The sequence below is a fragment of the Cygnus olor genome, chromosome 10 (genome assembly GCF_009769625.2).
Source record: "Cygnus olor isolate bCygOlo1 chromosome 10, bCygOlo1.pri.v2, whole genome shotgun sequence".
Lineage (NCBI taxonomy): Eukaryota > Metazoa > Chordata > Aves > Anseriformes > Anatidae > Cygnus > Cygnus olor.
The window spans coordinates 19,302,853-19,321,390 of record NC_049178.1 but is presented as its reverse complement, the minus strand read 5'-3'; the positions used below and the strand labels follow the sequence as shown (position 1 = coordinate 19,321,390).

Below are 18,538 nucleotides of genomic sequence, written 5' to 3'. Positions count from 1 at the left end.
ACAAAAACACACACGAAGGCAGGATAACCATTTTAAGACTTAGCAGCAAGAGAACTACAGATATTTTATTTTTCTAATTTCCTTGAGGGGAAAAAAAATCTTAAATTTCTATAAAATAAATACTCTTAGATTTCAGACTTTTAGCATAATTGGGGATTTCCACATGGGAAGAGAAGGAAAGAGAGGGAATTACTAGGTTATCAACTCACTATTTGATAACTACCTTTAATCAGAGGAGCAGAGACCAGCCCTACTAACCTCTCTAGCTGGGTTCTACCACGTGTAGCTGGATCAGGAGCTTTCACCTCTGGTCAGGTCTGGTTGTGCTGTGGCCATGCTGTGCCAAATGTGCTGTGTGGCCAAATGCTGTGCCAATGTGGCTGTGCTGTGGCCAAATGCTGTGCCATTTCATTGCTAAGTGTATATTAATACTGGATAATTTTATTCTTGCAGGTATTTCACCTGCCACTTGGGTTAACGCAGTGTGTGCTTAGGAGGTTATGTGATGCTACTGACACAACCAGAGTATATAATGCATAATATACGTGCTACCGTTACAGAGAATGATAATTTGGTCCAGGAAGTTTTCATGCCATGCACCTGTGCCAGCAGTTCAGGTTCTGCCCTGCTTTGCTTTGGTGTGGGTCAGGCCAGACTGTCTGTCTGTTTGTCTGCAGCCACACAAACCCAGCACACACCGCAGAGGCTATGGATGGAGACTGGCAAAGAAATATTATCCAAAAAAAAAAAAAAAAAAAAAACCATCACCAAAATCACCACCATCAACACACACACAAAAACAAACCAAACCTGCTGATTGCAGCTAAGGCTTTTGAAGATTACATCAAGTCAAACTTTTATTAGCAAAGTTGAATTTCATGTAAAATGAAAATATCTTTTAAAACCATACGTGCACGTATGCATGATACAAACAGCCACTACAGTACAATACGTTTCTCTAAACTTTAATAAATGCACACTAATATTTAGCTCAAAAAGGAACATTAACGGTGACACCACATTTGCTTTGATCTTTTCTCATGAAATTACAAAGTATCTTGTTTAAAGTAAAAATAATAAAAAATGAAACAGACAGAATGCTTTGGCTCAAACCCACGCATTGTTTCCTGCATGACAGCTGAACAAACCAGTGCAGATCACAAAACTCACTTGCTTCATCGTGTAGTTGAAACTTTTACGTGAAAGATACAGAACTGCAATGTAAACATGTACTGGTACTCCAACATTGTTGTACGCCTTACTCTGAAACACTACACATTTAAAGAGATGCAGCTGAGGGCTTGATCTGTTGTCAAAGAAAGGAAATATTCTTGCCGTGAAGAACCGTATTTATTTATTCATTTGTTTATTTTACTGTCCTTTCAGGTACTTGAACTAATCTAGACTTACCACTCACCTGCAAAATAAAAGCTATAAAAAGTTATAATGAGATTTCCTTTCAGAAGTGTCAAAGGATCAGTGAATGTCACTCTAATTTTAGTTTACAAAACTACATGTGGAATTACCGTAAAAACAAACAAACAAACACCACCCAAACATCCTTTGTATAGAAAGATTGTGCTAATATTTTTTTTCATTTCGAAAAGAATAACGGCCTAAAAAGTTTTATTAAACCCTCTTATGCGTTGGATCTGACCCATTAAGTCAATGGAAGCAGCTAGCAGAGAAAAGAGCTACTCATTAAAATTTGTATAATAGAACAACAAAACAGAAAACGTTAAATGATATGCTATTTAAATCCATTTTAACTTGCATAACAGAAGTTTTTATATTGCTACACATACAAACATTTTAATCCAGAGGGGAAAGCCATTTTCTGATTTGATTTTTAATCCTGCTCTCGCTATGGATCCAGCCCCAGAGGAGCTTTGATGCTCAGCCCTACATGCAACTCTCTGCTGAAGAGTGGCACAGAAATAGGGATTTCTTGTGATAGGTTTCCAGATTTTCCCATTTTAGTATATATATGTATTGAATAAAAACTTAGGTCTGAAATTACAATCTATACAAAATCAATGATGCACTGCTCTGTGAATGCAAACTGTTGCTCACTAGCAATGAGCTTGCACAGAGGGTTGTTTTTTTTTCCCCATTAGTTAGGAGGAACTGATTTTATTTGCTTAATCTTATGCACAGTCAAATCCTTACAGCTTTTTGAGAAACATCCGTGCCTCTACTGCTCAAAAGAACTCTGCTTAAGTCTACAAGCGAGGACCTCTGGGGACAGGGAAATGCCTCCTCCTTGCAGGACGAAACTGCATCCAGGGTTGGCGGAGACATCCAGTGTGAAAGTGTCATTTCCCACACTCGTATTGGAAGCAAATTGTAGTGGCACAGCAGAGCCAAACGTAACCAAGTGAACACCCATGGAACCAGGGAATTAATAATTACCTATCCGATGCGGTCTACAGGCTCACACACTGGCCATGGCTGACTTCATCATCCCATTTTAATAAATACTCCTGGCCAGAGCAAAACTATGTTATTTGACTAATAGGCCATTTTGGAACAGCTCTACAGCTGGTGACACTTTTTATTCAACCTGCGTGGCCACATTTCCTCTCACCTGTAACAACGTGCCCTGGACAAAAATTGAACCCATCTCCTGGCAATCACAGAAATCTGCTCAGGAAAGTGCAAGCTTGCTCTGGTAGATTACTTCTGAAAACAAATCTCTGAAAATCCATTTGTATCCTACACTTTCCAAAATACGCTGTGTGAGTGCTGCCCTTACAATGTAAAATAAAATGACAATAGAGAAAAAAAAAGTAAATGGAAAAGAAATGATTGGAAAAGAGAAAAACGTTCCTGTGAGTTAGATTCCCTGGGAGTTTCAGCCATTTGGTTAATATTCATTGTGCATATTCCTCAAAAGTCAGCTCACACTGCACAAATTCCATTGCACATCTTTTTGTCACTGTATGATTTTTAGGCCCTGAGGCATAATGAAACACTAACATTAAGATTTAAGGATCTGAATTAAAATTTTAATCGAAAAAGCACTCATACCAGCACAGATGAGTAGCACATCACAGGAATGTCATAAACATCTCTTAGCAGCAATGGAGCAAGTGATAGCACAGGGGATTTATTCATTCTTCAATAATTTGACACTCGCTAATATGATTTGAAATTTGTGTCTGTTTAACATAGGTGTTTTCTGGGACAATGAGTCTGGTTGATCTGCATCGACCCAAGTACAAGAAAACACGACCATGACTGCTGATGGGTTGCATCCAGCCTTGCACTGAGGAGGGTCCTGGGTGAGGACTCCACGGGTGAGAAAGCTCTGCCTGTTTCAGCCCCTCCTGAGCTCTGCACAGGGAAATTTGTGAAGCCATGGCGGGGAGCCTGCCCTAATTTTATTCCTTGACTGTCCCTTGAACATCTTTGACTAATGACACTCTCTCAGTGTCCCTCCAGGAAAAACGCCCAGGGGTTTTGTAAGCTTATGCAGGTTTGGGAGATGCTAAGGAAGGTGAGGAGCAATGTGAGATGGCGCTGAATCCTTGGTATGGGCAGACCGGTTTTTTCAGGATCCATTTCTCCAAGGACTGGAGAAAGCTGCAGGTGGTCCCCTTTTCACCACTGGAGATGCCCAGTGGCTGGGAGAGAGAAGACTTGGGGGCTCACTTTAATATTTACAAAGTATCAGCAGAAATATCTCAATTCAAAACACAAAACATTTAAATGAAAATGACTGAGAAAACAAAACAATGGCTGCCTGCAATCAGTGTTGCAGTAGTTTGAGCTAGCGTAGATGATTCCTAGAGGAAATACCTTAAAACCAGAAGAAGATTGTAACAGAGGGTGTCACAAGCCTCATCACCTCTTAGTCTTCATCTGGGTTGGGCTACAGCAAGACCAGATGAAGATAAAGATCCTGGTGGGAAATGTCTCTATTGACAAGATGCTAGTTTTCACATTTCTCCAGTTATGCCCTCCCTTCTTTACAAATGAAGATTTTTATTTATTTATTTATTTTTAAAATGAGAATGACTTTTGGACTTCCTCAGCATTTGGACTGAGTGAAACAAACAAAAAAAAGCCTTATAAATAATAAAAAAAAGAATGACTCAGTCAATTCCTTCACACCATCACAGGGGTCATGGACATGGAACAGAACTGTTTTGGATTCAGGGTAGATTCCTGCTCATCCTGCCATGCTCATACAGTTGGGATTTAGGGTGTTTTTTGTTTGTTTGTTTGTTTGTTTTTGTTTTGAGGTGGCTGTTTGGGGTTTCCTTTTTCAAAATCGAGGCTGCAGGAAAAGTCCTTATGAAAAAAAAAATAAAAATTAAAAAAAAAAAAAGAGTAACAGATATTCAAAAGCACTGAGCACCCAAGACCCCTCACTATGTTCAGAAATCACTGAGCATATCTGACAGTCCAGCTGCCCAGTGAGGATCCCACATGCGTGGTTAGCTGCCTGTGGTCCATGGCCTTTCCTCTTCCAGCCAAGTACATCTCTGTGTGCGACTAACAGAGCTTTAGTCATCGGCATTACCTGTAAACCCGTAACCATACGAGTAATCCTTGCTTCCTCTCTTTCTTCCACTGAAGTAATGGAGACCATGAAGGAACCATCAGGGATATTTCCCTAATTAATACCATGACACAAAATGGCTTTTAGGACCTCCTAGAGTAAGTTTTTAAAAAACATTTAACTTGAAGTGACGGTCACTTGTAAGTTCAAAAAGAAATGAAACAATATTAACACTCAACTCAAATAAGCATATTTCAAAATACAAATCTTTTTAAAGAAAATCAGGAGATTCCAATACAAAAAGACCAAAAAAATGTGCTGTACAGCTTTGCTGAGTTAGTGGTGGAAAGGACTGGTAAAGAACAGAACCAGATTCAAACCAGCATTCAGTAAACAAAATATAAAAGAAACTATACCATAATATTTTCTCTTTGCTTTTGCCTTTGTTTATTTAACAGTGAACTGGTGAAAATAAACGATCTCTCAGAAAGTCAGGTAGATCTATTTTATGGGACCCTAGAAGGAAGTAAGACTTATATGACCGGTATACACACAACTCTGTCAAAAACTAGTTTTGCTGGCTGAAACTCATACTGAGAAGCAATTCTATTCCTACACAGCTATACAGACCCATGCTAGCAACATGTCTCATTTCAAAATAAAACAAGGCTAATTTTCACTTGTGTCAATATTAATATCATCTGTACAACGTCTCCATGAAATGTATGCTAGCACACAAATATACAGATATGAGACGGACAAAAAGCGCTTTGCTTAGAAATGCAGCTTGCAGAGACTAAGGAAAATAAAATAAAATTCTTTCCAATGATGGTGAATGGGAACCCTGTTTCGCCTTGCCACAGGAAAGTTACTGCAGCTTAACTTATTTAAGGAAATAGTGCCAGCTACTGGACAGAAGATTTATCCACAAGGCCAGAGCTTCATCTTTTCAGAGCATATTTTCTGTGGATGAAGTTGCATTTCAAAGTACTGATAATTGCAGTCAGCTGTAACCACTAAAATACTTTTAGAATATCAAAAGCAAAGGAGTTTATGTATTTATGAAAAAAATTATATAATATATAGAATATATTTCTTAAGTAGTTTAAAATATCATTTTTCTCGTTAGGATGCACTGTGTCACTTTGCAGAGTAACCTGCCTTTTTGTCCACTTTCCTTGCTCTGTTCTGACCTCAGTAACGCTGAGGTCATGATACATGAGGGAATAGTATGTATAAATGTATGTACAAAGTGACAACAGCCAAACAAGAAAAAAAATATGCTATACAGAGAAACATATTCCAAACCTAAGAAACATGGCAAAGCAGTTAACTATACATATGTAACACTGAGAAATTCCATTTTGGTAAGACTGAGTGACACATTTTGTATAATAAAGAATGTTTTGTTGTGTTTCAATTAGAATAAAACACCTGCAAATTAGGATGGAAAAGTCTCAGAAATCATCTCTTAGTGGCAGTGACTTTTTTTTCTATTACCTGGATGTCAGGTTCCTGACTGTCTCAACTGGCAACCTGCTTCCAATCACTTGTGGTAACTGTGGAGTACTAATCAAGATAAATAGCACAATTAAACATGAATCTTCTCACTAGTATTTTACGCGTGCAGAGGAAAAGTTGCCGTAGAGCTCCCAGTGCTTTCGACTGATCCTTTTTCCTTAGATCCAGAATAAGCTCCAATAAATGAACCATCTTCATTGAACATCCCGTGCTCCCCTTCTCCATAATCTACCAGACTATCAGCACTTTCGGTGGCTTTAATGTCCCCGTTAATTGACCGGAGGCTGCCTTTCAGCGGCTTTTCATCGCTGTCACTACAAAACAAAGAAATGCCTTTCCAAAAATCTAGCTTTTGATTGCATGCACGGAAACAGCTCTTCTACTGTGAAAACAGGAGGGAAGACCAAAGGAACATTTCTCTGTGGGTTGTACATTGAGAACAACATGAACATGAGTTCTGCTTGGTCCAGTGGATATCAGCCAGTTCATCTACACCGACCTATTGTATGCCTGAACTTCCCACAGGTATGATGTTCTGATTAACAGAATTAATAAATAACATATTAATCTGCTCATATAACGTATTTGTTTAATGGCAATTTTTTGGAAATGGACAAACCACCAAAACTAAGAAAAAAACAGAAAATTACATTATCTATTCATCCTAATAGCAATGCAGAAGAACAACCAAAGCAGCCTAACCTCTCCTGACTGAACATGACATTTGGTTGACCTTTACTTATCTCTAAAGAATCAAGAAAACGCTTTCAGCCAAAGGCCACTTTTAACTTCCTGTTAAAAGGAAGTTAAAATTTTGCAGTGCCTTGGCTCACTCAATAAAAAGTGACAGTGAAACCCTTCTTAACTGTAGAGATAGGTCTTACAGCCATACATGGCCATATGCATCTCCCATGTCACTGCTCGTAATGTTTACCATCTCCTGCAAGGTGCCTTCAGCAGCTTTGGCTGTAACTGATTTCTCTGTAAATTGAAGCTGGTCCCAAGCAGCCCGCCATGGCTTGTATGGCTCCAGCATCCTGCACATCCTGCAGGCTGCTCACACACACGGCTAGAGTCTGTCCCTGCCTCTGCAGCCAGACAGGGGCTGAGGGTAAAGGAAACGTTCCAGATGTGTCTGCATATTCTAAACATGCTTTCAGCTCTCAAAAATAATCATACACAAAGGGGAGGGGGAAGGTAGATTAAAAACAAAAATTAGGGCTCTGAACTAGGTACATAATCACTCAAGAATGGTCCTTGCTAACACCAATTCAGTGTGAAAGCTTTGGTGATGTTATATAAGGAAAGACAGAGAAATGCACCTGAACTTTACCTCTTCAGCATATAATCAACTACATGTATAATCTATACAGTAAAAATATTTGCTACTTTTCTGCACATGGCATTTCTATTTATAAAAAAGACAAGTTTGGACTTTGAGGGGAAAGGAGAGGGGGTTAAAGTTATTAACCTCAGGACTTTCTTACCTTTCTAAATATTTGTCCCATTAGAAAGCATTAAAAATTAAATAAAGATGAAATTATGCAGAAAAAAAACCTATTCCAGTACAAATAATGTAGTATATATAAGTGGGATTTCATCAGAAATTTCATGTCTTTAAGGCCAGCATAGCTCTTATAACAATGCTTTTTTCTTCATAACACACTTAAATAATATCGTAAGTTTTAGATATTTTAAAGCAGCCAAAGTGATTATTTCAGTTCTCCTACAGAAACTTCTGTAGTGAGGTGTTTTGTTTGCTCATTTGTTTGTTTTTGTCATCTCTTACAGTATTTCAAACTTTTCTTTGTTTTATTCCACAAAATGAACATCCCCCATATTACATGATTAGGGCCTGACTGGCTTTCAGAAGCCCACTGAAGACATAGAAGTCTTTCTATTGACTTCAGTTGACGTCAGAGCAGGATGCCCAAATTATCAAATATATTTACATTATTCATACAACGCTAAATAATAATAATAATAAAAAGTGAAAAATGACCACTGATACATCAACATTTACTTATATCTCAACCTGGGCGGATTTAAGTATACTGGATATACCTGTATATCCCTACTATTATCCGCTCCTGTCAGGTTTGCTTTGAAAATGAAAAATAGAGTTACTTGCATGCTAGAAAAGTGTCCTAAATAATGATGACATCTGAAAACAAACAAAAGCCCAACAAACAGAAACGCTTGTTAAAGCAAGTCCTATTTACCTATATTCCCCAAAGATTTCATCTTTTATTGATTGAGCTTCGGGATCTGGATGCAAATCTTCTTTTTCTTTCACTGTACAAATAAAATAAAGCACAGATCTGTATGCTGTGTTCCGCTGTGGACTTTTTGTTTTGCAGGCACAATGGGAAAACCACCTGTCATTACCTACAGCCTAAACCTGAGGGCAGCAGCTTGCCCTACGTGTCTGACAGTACCAAACAAGCATGCTTCCACTGAGAGCTTGGTGCCACCACTGAATTGTTAAGAAAGCTGGCAAGTGCTTACACATAAATCCTTACTCGTCACTTTGAAAACTGAAGAATTATGGTTAGCAAAACATCCTGTTGTTCAGCAGTTTGGCTGCACATGGAAGTTATGGCAGTTGTTAAGCAGCATTTATCAGGCTGCAGTGCGCACATGTTCCAGCCAAGGGAGGCTTGGAGGTGCAGCTGGTGAAAAGCCTCTATAGGTGGATTAAGCACTGAAAGATTCAACAAGCAATATCCAGGGCCTGAGCTAGATCTCTGACCAGCACATAGCACTGTCTCATTCAGAGAGCATGGTTTTACTTATATTCATTAAAATCCATTCAGTGGATATTTATCAAAAGCTACAAAACCTAATTGGATGTTTTTGCTTATGGCTTTGCAGCCTCCAGAGATAAAAGTCTGAAGAATGTTTGTTGTTAACATGCGAACATAGCAGAAGGACAATAAATTCACTTACCTGAATATTTTCCTCCTTTATTTCTTCTGACAAAGCAAATAGTTAGCAGCAGTAGGGTGAGCAAGGCAACGGCACACATCAGTCCAATAAACCACCCCTGGGTGGAAATCCCATCGTAAATGCCAGCGTAGGCTTCATGAAACAGAAGAGGAGTTCAAAAAACAAAAACAAAGACATTAATCAGAGGAAAATGGCAACGCCCGCCATTAAATGAATACATAACATTTTCTTCACTGAATCATAATTGAATCAGACTATCACTACTTATCATGTTCAACTTAAAGAAATACAAGACAGAAATATGTCCAGAGCGTGACATTTTTAGACTTAAGGTGAATGTGCTGTCTACAGGGCACAATATAGACATTTTGGGAAGGTAATTCTGAGAGAGTATTTGACTCAAAGGATTAATGCCAAATAGGAAAGCTGAACAGAGAATTGTTAAGCCTCTCATGCAAAAGCAGTTTTGTGAAAGAAACAGAGTTAAAAGTGCACCTGATGCATGCAAAGCACTGGACTGGCACATTTAAAATGGGTTATATCACAGCAATACCCTTTCAAAATCACATAGGAGGTAAAGCTATGTTTTGTAAGGGTTTGTAATTGTTCCAGGCTCTTGTGCTTCAGTTAAAGCACAGACTTATTTACACACCTATGGGACTCAATTGCAAGAGTCAACTTAAAAACCACAGGACACATGATGCATTAATGTCTTTGGTACACTTTCACTGCACAATGTCACATGAAACGTCAACATTTATTGACATTCAAAAGAAATCTTTGTCACCTTGAAGGGTTTCATTTCTCACCTCTCCCCCTTGTCTCAATTACATCTTCAAAAATGCTATTGTTATCAACCCAATTCTTAGTCACTAGACGAACTGTATATTCAGTTCCAGGGTCAAGTGCCTCTATGGGGTGAAACTTTTGGGTGGGGTTTACTGCTTCTGAAATCTTGCCGATCCCTTTACCTATGGAATGTACATATTCAAGTCATATTGATTAATTGAATTCATTGAACAAAAGGCCCGTGAAATACATAGTTACAAATAATGCAAGAAACACAAATATGACACATGAGGACTTTTAACGTTTGTCATCAAATAATCTAATTTTCAAAAACAGAGAGTAAACTAAAAAACATTCCCCCATTTGATTTTTAATATTCCATCAGATAAAACAAACAGCAGACTGAAATAATCCTGATGTTTATGAAGGGTTTTGTACATCTCCCAGGATGAAAGTTAATATTGATGGGGGATTATGGATCTGCTTTAACTAATGCGTGCTTAAAAAATTACAACTTGAAAAATGGGCTTGCTTCGTATAGATAATCTGGGGTTTGATGCTTCTCCCATTGAATGGAACTCAGCAGGGAAGCACAGACAGCTTGTTATCTGGAAATGGATTCTTATATGTCTCATGAAAAAAATTAACATTGGGATTTGTAACTCATTTCTCCCCTGACAGTGATTTTCCATGTCCTTTTAAAGTCCACAGTGCCCACAATGCACTGCTTTAGTTACAGCGGAAACTTTCTTTTAAATCGACATTTAGGTATTTAAATGTTCTTGATGAGTTTATTATTTGATTAAGAGGCAGAAGGGAATTTCCAATAGGTCTCATTTTAGAGCCTCTTTACTTGCAAAAGGCCTGCTGTAACTTTAGTCTGCATTAAGATTGCAGAGTATTAAATATACTTTTTAAAAATATCATTTGTGGGTAAGAGAAAGGACTTCTCTGAACATGAGCACTCACTTTGTGAACACCACAAACAGTCAATTCAGCCAGGCACATTCAGACTTGTGTGTTCACATGGGGAATCTCTGTAGTTAACCAATGGGTACAATACACATGTGCTTGCCCTCGATGTCAGAAAAAAAAAAATTGGAAGCTACCACTGATAAGGGTAGCTCTTTAATTGCATTCAGTTGCCTAATTTGTGTGATTTATCTGGCCATCCTTTTGAAGTCTTTTAAATTAAGGATTGAGCCCATGGTATAATTTGGAAACTACTTGACCAATTAGCACTGAAAGTAAAACGATGCTCATTAATACTTAAACTAGTAAACAAGCAAAGCAAGAAGCTTTGAGAGATTAGGGCTTAGATGACAGCTGAAGGAAAAAAAAAAGATTAAGACCAATGTAAGCACAATCAAAGAAGCAGTTCAAGAAAAGTTTTCGAAGACAAGTGTACATGTATTGCAATAAGCAGTTAAATTAGTAGACCATTGGGACCCACAGGGAACACATACAGCTGAAAAACTGCTGATAGTGAAGCACAGCAAATTAGCATAAATTAATCCATCAACTGGTAGTTTTTGCTAAGTGAAGTATACGAAACTCAGACATAATTTTAATCCAACTACAAATTAAGCAACAGGATACCACAGGTACATTTTAATTGCATGTTCTGAAATCAAGACATCACAAAAATACATTTAATGGAAACAGTATCCATAAAGTAATAAGAATTAATGTGAACTTAAAACCCATTGTGCATTACACACCATGTAACACATATGCATGCCAAGCATAAATGATAATCACATATTCCAATCTGCAAACTGCATAGGTCTCCTTGGGGTCACTGAATTCCTAGGAAGCAAAATGTTCAACACAGAGCTCAATGGTATACCACAGCTGTGGTTCATGGGCATTTTGTTACACCACTCTCACAGGTCCACATATCCCACCTATTTGTTCCCCCCCCTCCCCAGGGAAATGGGGATGTCTTTAAGACTGTCCAGTGATAAGCGATTATGTGATATTTTTTTTTCCACACGCTTTCTTTCTGGTCTGTGTTAGACAATCAATTTGGCACCTAAAGAGGAGAAAGGATTGCTAATTGGGACAAGTGTGGTAGTTGGAATAGAAAAAAAAACAGTGTACCATCCTGAAAAATAAGGAAAAGCTCAACATACAGAAAGGTCAGTGAGCTGCAGAAATTAGCTTCAGAAAATTGAAAGCAGTTGGGTTAGATTTTTAATCTACGATAGGGGAGAAGCATTAGTAATAAAGGCATATCACCAGCACTTCTCATCCTCCCCCACTATTTATCAACCATACCATGGGACTTACATGAACATTAAACACTGAACTGCAATTTTACAATATTCCTACTGGGCTTTGAGATTTATGAGAGCAACAGAACACACTTTTTTTATAGAAGCTTATGGTATAAAGGGAAAAAACAATATAAACTGCCCCCAAAGACTTACAAGTGTGCTAGTTCTCCAAAAGTTAGCACATCCGTTATAAAACACGCCTAACTAAAAAAGCTGGCAGTCTAACAGCTAAATACTAATTGTGGGCAACATCCTAATTTATAACCATACCTTTCTAAATACATCTGCTGCAATAAATGGGAAGATGAACTTTCATTAGTTTTCCCCTATTGCCTGGCTATTAAAAGTGTATAAATATGCATCACAAGTATCCTTCATCTTCTGTGCTTTTTTAGTGCAGGAAGTAATTCATGCTAAATTGGAAATATTTTGAACTGTAGATTAGCAAACCTGCTGTGTGCAAAATTTATTGAGAAGAATTTATAGGTGAGGCTACTGAGTTAGCAATCAACTGTTTGTAGGAGAGATCTGAGCTCAGGCAAGAAGAAAGGTTATAGTTTGTTTCATCTCTTGCTGCGTCTCTTTTGCACTGGCTGCACTGAGGAAGGCTGGTAGCAGAGAAGAAAGGAAGGCACAATACATAGCCAAGGCATACAGCTAACTGCAAATTTGCTTAAAGTACTCAAAGACTGATATATTTAGCATATTACATTTCATATGTTTATTTTTAGGCATATTAGACATCAAGCTCAAAGTGAGAGGGTTTTGAAGCAGTGACATATCACACCCTCCTCCTCCCTGTGCAGCAGGTGCCCCGGCTGCAGCAGAGGCAGCAGAACAGAGAGGCACAAATGATAGAAAAGGAAACTTGTCAGCAAAATTTCAAGTTCTCTTCATTATGACAAAACACGGTATGCTTTCTCCCAGAATCTGGGGCTCTGGTGGTAACAATGCCAGTGGTTACATACAGCTATGGCAGTTATATTTTTCTTCAGCTGTGCCCGTGGCAAAAGAGAACTAAAACCATATGTTTTGTTACAGATAGTTGCTTTCCTCATCTTATGATGTGTGCTGAAGGTTAGTACTTCTGGTCAAGATTCTCAAAAAGCCTGGGGGAGTTAAGTGCCAATTGCCATTGAAATATAATAAAACTGGTGAACTTCTATTCCGTGACTTCTGTGCAAAATAAAGCCACAGTTGTGCAGCTTCCTCTGGATGAAATTTTCATTAAAGCTTGCAATTTTGGACACACAGTAATCATTGTTAACATGTAATACATATTTGGTAATCCTTCGGAAACACTGGTAGTTCTAGATAAAAAGAAGCTTTGTGTTAAAAAAAGAACCGTTATATTAAATGATTTTTTTTCATATATGTAAGACCATTATTTTGTGTTATACTTCTGAGAGCTAATGATCATTGGGAAATCAACATTTTCAAGGGGAAAATTAATTAGTTTGTAGGTCATTTAAGAAATACTGCCTGAAAATGAAAAATTAGAGATAAAACATTTTCTAAAGACAGCATACCTTCATCTCTGGAATGAAACAAAGATAAGTCCACAAAAATTAAACTATTATTTATTTTGCAGTACAATGCAAATACCCCTTTGCCCAGGTTCTTCGTGATTGCCCACAGTATTTTATCAAAAATAGATAAAGACCTTTGGTTGTATTAGAACATTTCATATGTGAGTAATTTTTGAATAAGTTTAAGATACTTCATAGGAAAGTGGTATTTCAGTTAAGGGAGTTTGCATTAGCTGCCAACGTGCGTGGTGTTTGGTCATGCAACAAGGATGCTATAAATGAAAGCTTTTCTATGGCCTACTTCTATTTCTCACTAATTTCAGTGGGTCTGCATTTAACCCTAGAGACAATATTAAACTGTGGTTTTCCCCTGTTAAATAATTACAGGGAGACAGCACCTTCTGACAGAGGCAGCGCTGCGGTGCAGGGGGTTCTGCCACTGCTGCCAGGCACGTGCAGGCTGCAGAGCAGCACTGTTCCACCGAGGAATGAAGGAACAGAGATGTGAGCAGATGTTTTTCTTTTCCTATCACACCCACTCACTGACCTTTTGGTAAAGAGTTGCTAACCAAAGGGACGTGTAACTCCTGATCAACAAAAGAAAAAAAAAAAAAAGAGAGAATCTGAATAGTTCATTCACAGAAGAAGATGCTGCAACTGTAGTCAGAGAGTAGAATTTATCTGCACAGGGATTTATAGTTATTTAATTGGCAATTTTTATTTTTTTTCACTAAATTCAGTCATTCTTGCCTGTCACTGTCAGGAAATGGTTTACACAGAAATTACATGCTTGCAAAATTATCATTTAGAGCATAATAATTTACCCCAGTCAGACTTTTTTTTTTTTAGTGTTGATGCATACACACTCACATATGTTCATATGAAAACAAACAAAAAAAAAGACTTGTCTCTCAGATTCCAGACTATGCCAATAAGGCTAACTACAAAAAAATGAGAGCAATAGAAGTGTTGCAGATCAAGTATATCAATGATAAAATGTGAATGATTTCATTGCTCCTACTTTGACATCTCCACTTTCCTGGCAGAATGCATTGTGAAATTCTGCAATACCCCTGGCACAGCCTGCACAGGCCGTATCGCAGCAGTGGAAGCTATTCAGAGACTTAAAATGAACAATGAGAACTTTATGTTTTCATTACCAAAAGCGGGATGTACTGGATATGGAATCACTGAATCAAAACCCAAAGCAGCTTGGAGTCCTCTGTCATTGAGTTTCATTTCAGAGGGCACCACATTTTATATCTGTCATTTATGTGGGTCATTTTAAGCGATAAACTTTGACTTTTGAAATCACTCCATTTTTTCAAAGGGAGAGATTGGTTTAATTTTGAGCAATCACCTTGCTTCCCATACCACAGTTTAAAAACCCAAGAAGGTCACTGAAAAGTGGTTTTGTTTTTTTTTTTTCAGCCTATCGTGTTTAGTTGAAAAATGTCCAAACAATTTAGCCAGCAAATAATGACACAAAACTCTAATGGCATTTCAGTGACAGATGCAGTGTCCTAACTTAAGGTGGCTTGAGAACGAGCAAATTTGTGCAAGGAGCACACATTCATCACCGAACTGGACCCTTGCAGCTTTTGCTAACTGTACTACTCTATTCTACATGTGTTCCACAGGAAGCAGTTGTTGCCTCTGCTGAAACAAAGCCTTAGGAAAGAAGAGAATGAGAGCAAAATGAATGGCACCATTATTATCATTTTCAACATGTCATTCAGGGATGTCAGAAATCTGACAAGGTTACTTAAAGAAATAATAGACTTTCAAGTTGCCAAAACACATCATTCTGAATGCCCAATGAAGACCAGAAGAGGTACCTAAGAAAGTGAAATTGTGTATTTTTAGCTTAAAAAAAATATCTTTTACTTTCCTTACTAAAGAATAATGTTAACCCATGCTCATTTTAATTCCTACCACAAATACCTGTATATTACAGCACGTCTGGAGTCTCCAGAACATTGGGGAAGGAGCTGACTTGTATAGCAAAGAGGTACCAAACAGTCTGCAAGGATGCAGTGCCTCACCTAAGGTGAATGGTATGGTACAGGCAGCCTACCAAGCACAGCCTCTGTAAGAGGGAGGGGATGACTAGAAAGCCTTGCAACAAAGGCAAAGGGGATTTATCATCAAAACAGAAGTTTTCAAGGTCAAAGTCTGTAAAATCTACAGAGAAATACAATGAAGTAATTTGGGACTTGGACATTCCCTGGGATGATTTTCCACACAAGTCTCTTAGAAACAAGTAGGGAAACCCTGGCCCAGATTTTTTCACTATGCTCCAGCCTGGGCAGGGCAATTTCCTCAAAATAATATCTGTGGGACTGCAGGTGGAAGGGGAAACCACTGCAGAGGGGAGGAAATGCCTGTGTGACAGGGAAGAGCCCTGCGGTGCCCCTGCTCCAGCAGCTGAGGTCAGCCAGGACATTGCTCCTTCAGTTTATGCATCTGTTTGGAGAGATGTGCATTTTGTAACTAGATATGGAGCAGAGAAACATGTACGGTAGCCTAAATTCAGCCAAAAATGGAGGGAAAAAAAAAAACAAAAAAAAAAAACAGAACAAAACAGAATCTTTGTTCCACCAGTGTAGAAAGCAGACAGTATTTAATGACTGGATCCTGATCTGGGACCTCATAAGTTAAAGTACTTCGTACTTGTTTCTTTTGCACAGTTCCAGTCAACGAGGAGATTTTGCAGCTTGGAAGTCTGATAGGACATTGTGCAACACGGACCATTTTTCTATTTTATATCAACATTGTTCCAGACTGTTATCATTGATAAAAATGATGAAGCCAGGGCTCTTTTGCTTATCACGTTCTCCTTCCCCATGGTAATTGCACAGCAATGGTTTCTGATTAATAGCAAGGACTTGTTCCTTGGTACCATAGAGTTTTCAGACTTGCTGAGTACAGTACATTTTATTTCATTTCAACTGTACGAGAAAGATGAGCTATGATACAGTGCCTGTAGAATTTCCTTTAAATCACCGATTGTCAATGTTTTAGGATGTGGTAAAAGTGGCACAAAAATGTTTACTTCCAGTCTCTGATAAAATAATATAAAAAAATGGATTAAATACCCTACAGTCATATTTACGTTCGTACGGATTTCCCATGTCACATAACTGTCCCTAGTACACTTGGGAGTCCCCCATTTTCACACAAGGGCAGAATTTCTTTTTATAATATTGCTGAGGACAGATTTAGATCTTCAATTTTCTGTTCACAACTACATGCAATAGGCTGATCCTAGTATAGCTTGCAGAGCTGATCAGCAGGGACAGAAACACCGTACTTTATGGCAAATGGAGCAGATAAGCTCAGCTTTTCCGAGGAGCTGCATGGCTACATTAAAAACTTCACTGGTTGTTCTTATGGCAAGAAAAACAAATTTATTTCCTCTAATTCCAAAGGAAATGTCAAGCCTGGAACATTCTCAATATTGTTTTCCATTATTGTTAAAGCTTCTTCACATGAAAACATATTGCCCATTAACTTACTCCCTTGAGCCATCGTTAGTCCTTCTTCCGTGACCGGCTTTCCGCAGCCCTTGGCTGTGCAGGCCTTTACATAGAACTTGTACTTGGTGCTGGCGCTGAGGCCCGAGAGCCTCCAGCTGAGCGTGGACCGGTTTGCCACACTGATGTCACTCAGAGGCCCGATTTCATGTGTTTCGTTTACTGAAAGAGAAAGGAAAGTGAGGTCAGATCCGGCATCTAAAGCCTGCAAAGCCTCACAGTGCCAAGGGTGCTCCTGCTAGGGAGGCACCTTGTGGCACACCGCAGGGGTGAAGGCTCGATGAGCACACTGCACCCTCCTGCTGAGCACCAAGATGGGATCACTCCGGCCCATGCCAACCTCCCAGCTGCTCGGTGAGCTATCACTGATCTTAAAAAGCTCCCTGATTCTAGATATGCACACAGTGAGTGGGAGGGAAGAATTACTGTCTCCTAGAACATTAATTATATATGAATTGCTTTTCGCTTTGCTTCCAAACATCTGCAGACTTTCACCAGCAAGTTAACGGTGGCTGTTGTGCCTCATTGAAGCTGGCAGCAGCAGCAGGAGGGGCTGTAGCTCCCAAACTGCCTGAATAGTTGGTCTGAAAGCAAGCCTTCTGTACATTCAGGACTTCAGATCTTACTCGATAACATGACTCAGGTTGCAATTACCTGCATTTCTGCCGAGCTACTGAGCAGGGAAGAGGTGCCTACTGACAAGATGTGAAAATCTTAATGAACACGGCCGAAGCGTTCTCACTATAAAGTGTTTTGTGTTGAACAAATTTCAATTCAGTAAAAAGCACTGACAATTTATTGATTTTCTTAACTACAACATTAGGTATAATTTGTAAATATGAAACAACTGAATTAGCTAACAAAATGTGGAATAAGGCATGGCAGCAATGTGAGCTTACTTGTATCAGTAACATGAACAGAAAACGTTTTGCTCTGGAAAATGACCTTGCCCTGCCCTCTAGCAGGCGGTGTGCACATCACAGCTCGAAACAAGCTGCTCGGATGCTGTGGCTGTTACACAGATAATGGAAACAGCCTTTCTTATCAGCCTCTGTTTTATATAGTTCTGCACATACAACACCCACCCCCACCCCCTTATTTTATTTTATTTTTAAAGAAACTAATAATGCTTAAATTCTAAAATCAAAAATCAAAGCAAAACAAGCACATACTTATCTGGTACTGCAAAATGTAGCCAGTAAGGTGGCCGTTGGCCTTCTTGGGAAGTCCCCACGACAGAGTGACAGAGTCCTTGTCAAAGTTCAGGATTTTCAGAAAACGGGGTTGTTCGGGGACTGAAGACACAGGGATTAGTTTACAGAGAGCACTGCACAGGTCTGTCTCTACATGTGCTTGTTAAACGAGAATATAGTTTAGCTCAATACCTGAAGTTCCCCAAACTACAGTTCCCCTTTCTAGTGAACAGTT

General features: G+C 38.7%; 1 protein-coding gene across 11 annotated transcripts in view; it reads right to left on the bottom strand.

The window, feature by feature from the left end:
- Nucleotides 1–839: 839 nt before the first annotated feature.
- The window catches only part of CHL1 (cell adhesion molecule L1 like), a 128,960-nt gene continuing 111,261 nt past the window's right edge, over nt 840–18,538 (bottom strand). For 6 of the 11 annotated variants that reach the window (XM_040568689.1, XM_040568690.1, XM_040568686.1 and 3 more), the window contains 6 exons: nt 18,283–18,405; nt 17,093–17,272; nt 9,787–9,948; nt 8,978–9,109; nt 8,251–8,323; nt 840–6,342 (listed from right to left, as the gene is read on the bottom strand). In XM_040568689.1, the coding sequence (XP_040424623.1) occupies nt 6,126–6,342; nt 8,251–8,323; nt 8,978–9,109; nt 9,787–9,948; nt 17,093–17,272; nt 18,283–18,405 (887 nt within the window). In that variant the 3' untranslated portion in view covers nt 840–6,125. Of the gene's footprint in view, nt 6,343–7,515; nt 8,324–8,977; nt 9,110–9,786; nt 9,949–17,092; nt 17,273–18,282; nt 18,406–18,538 lie in introns of those variants that run through there. The other 5 variants (XM_040568694.1, XM_040568695.1, XM_040568696.1 and 2 more) reach the window with 4 other exon arrangements.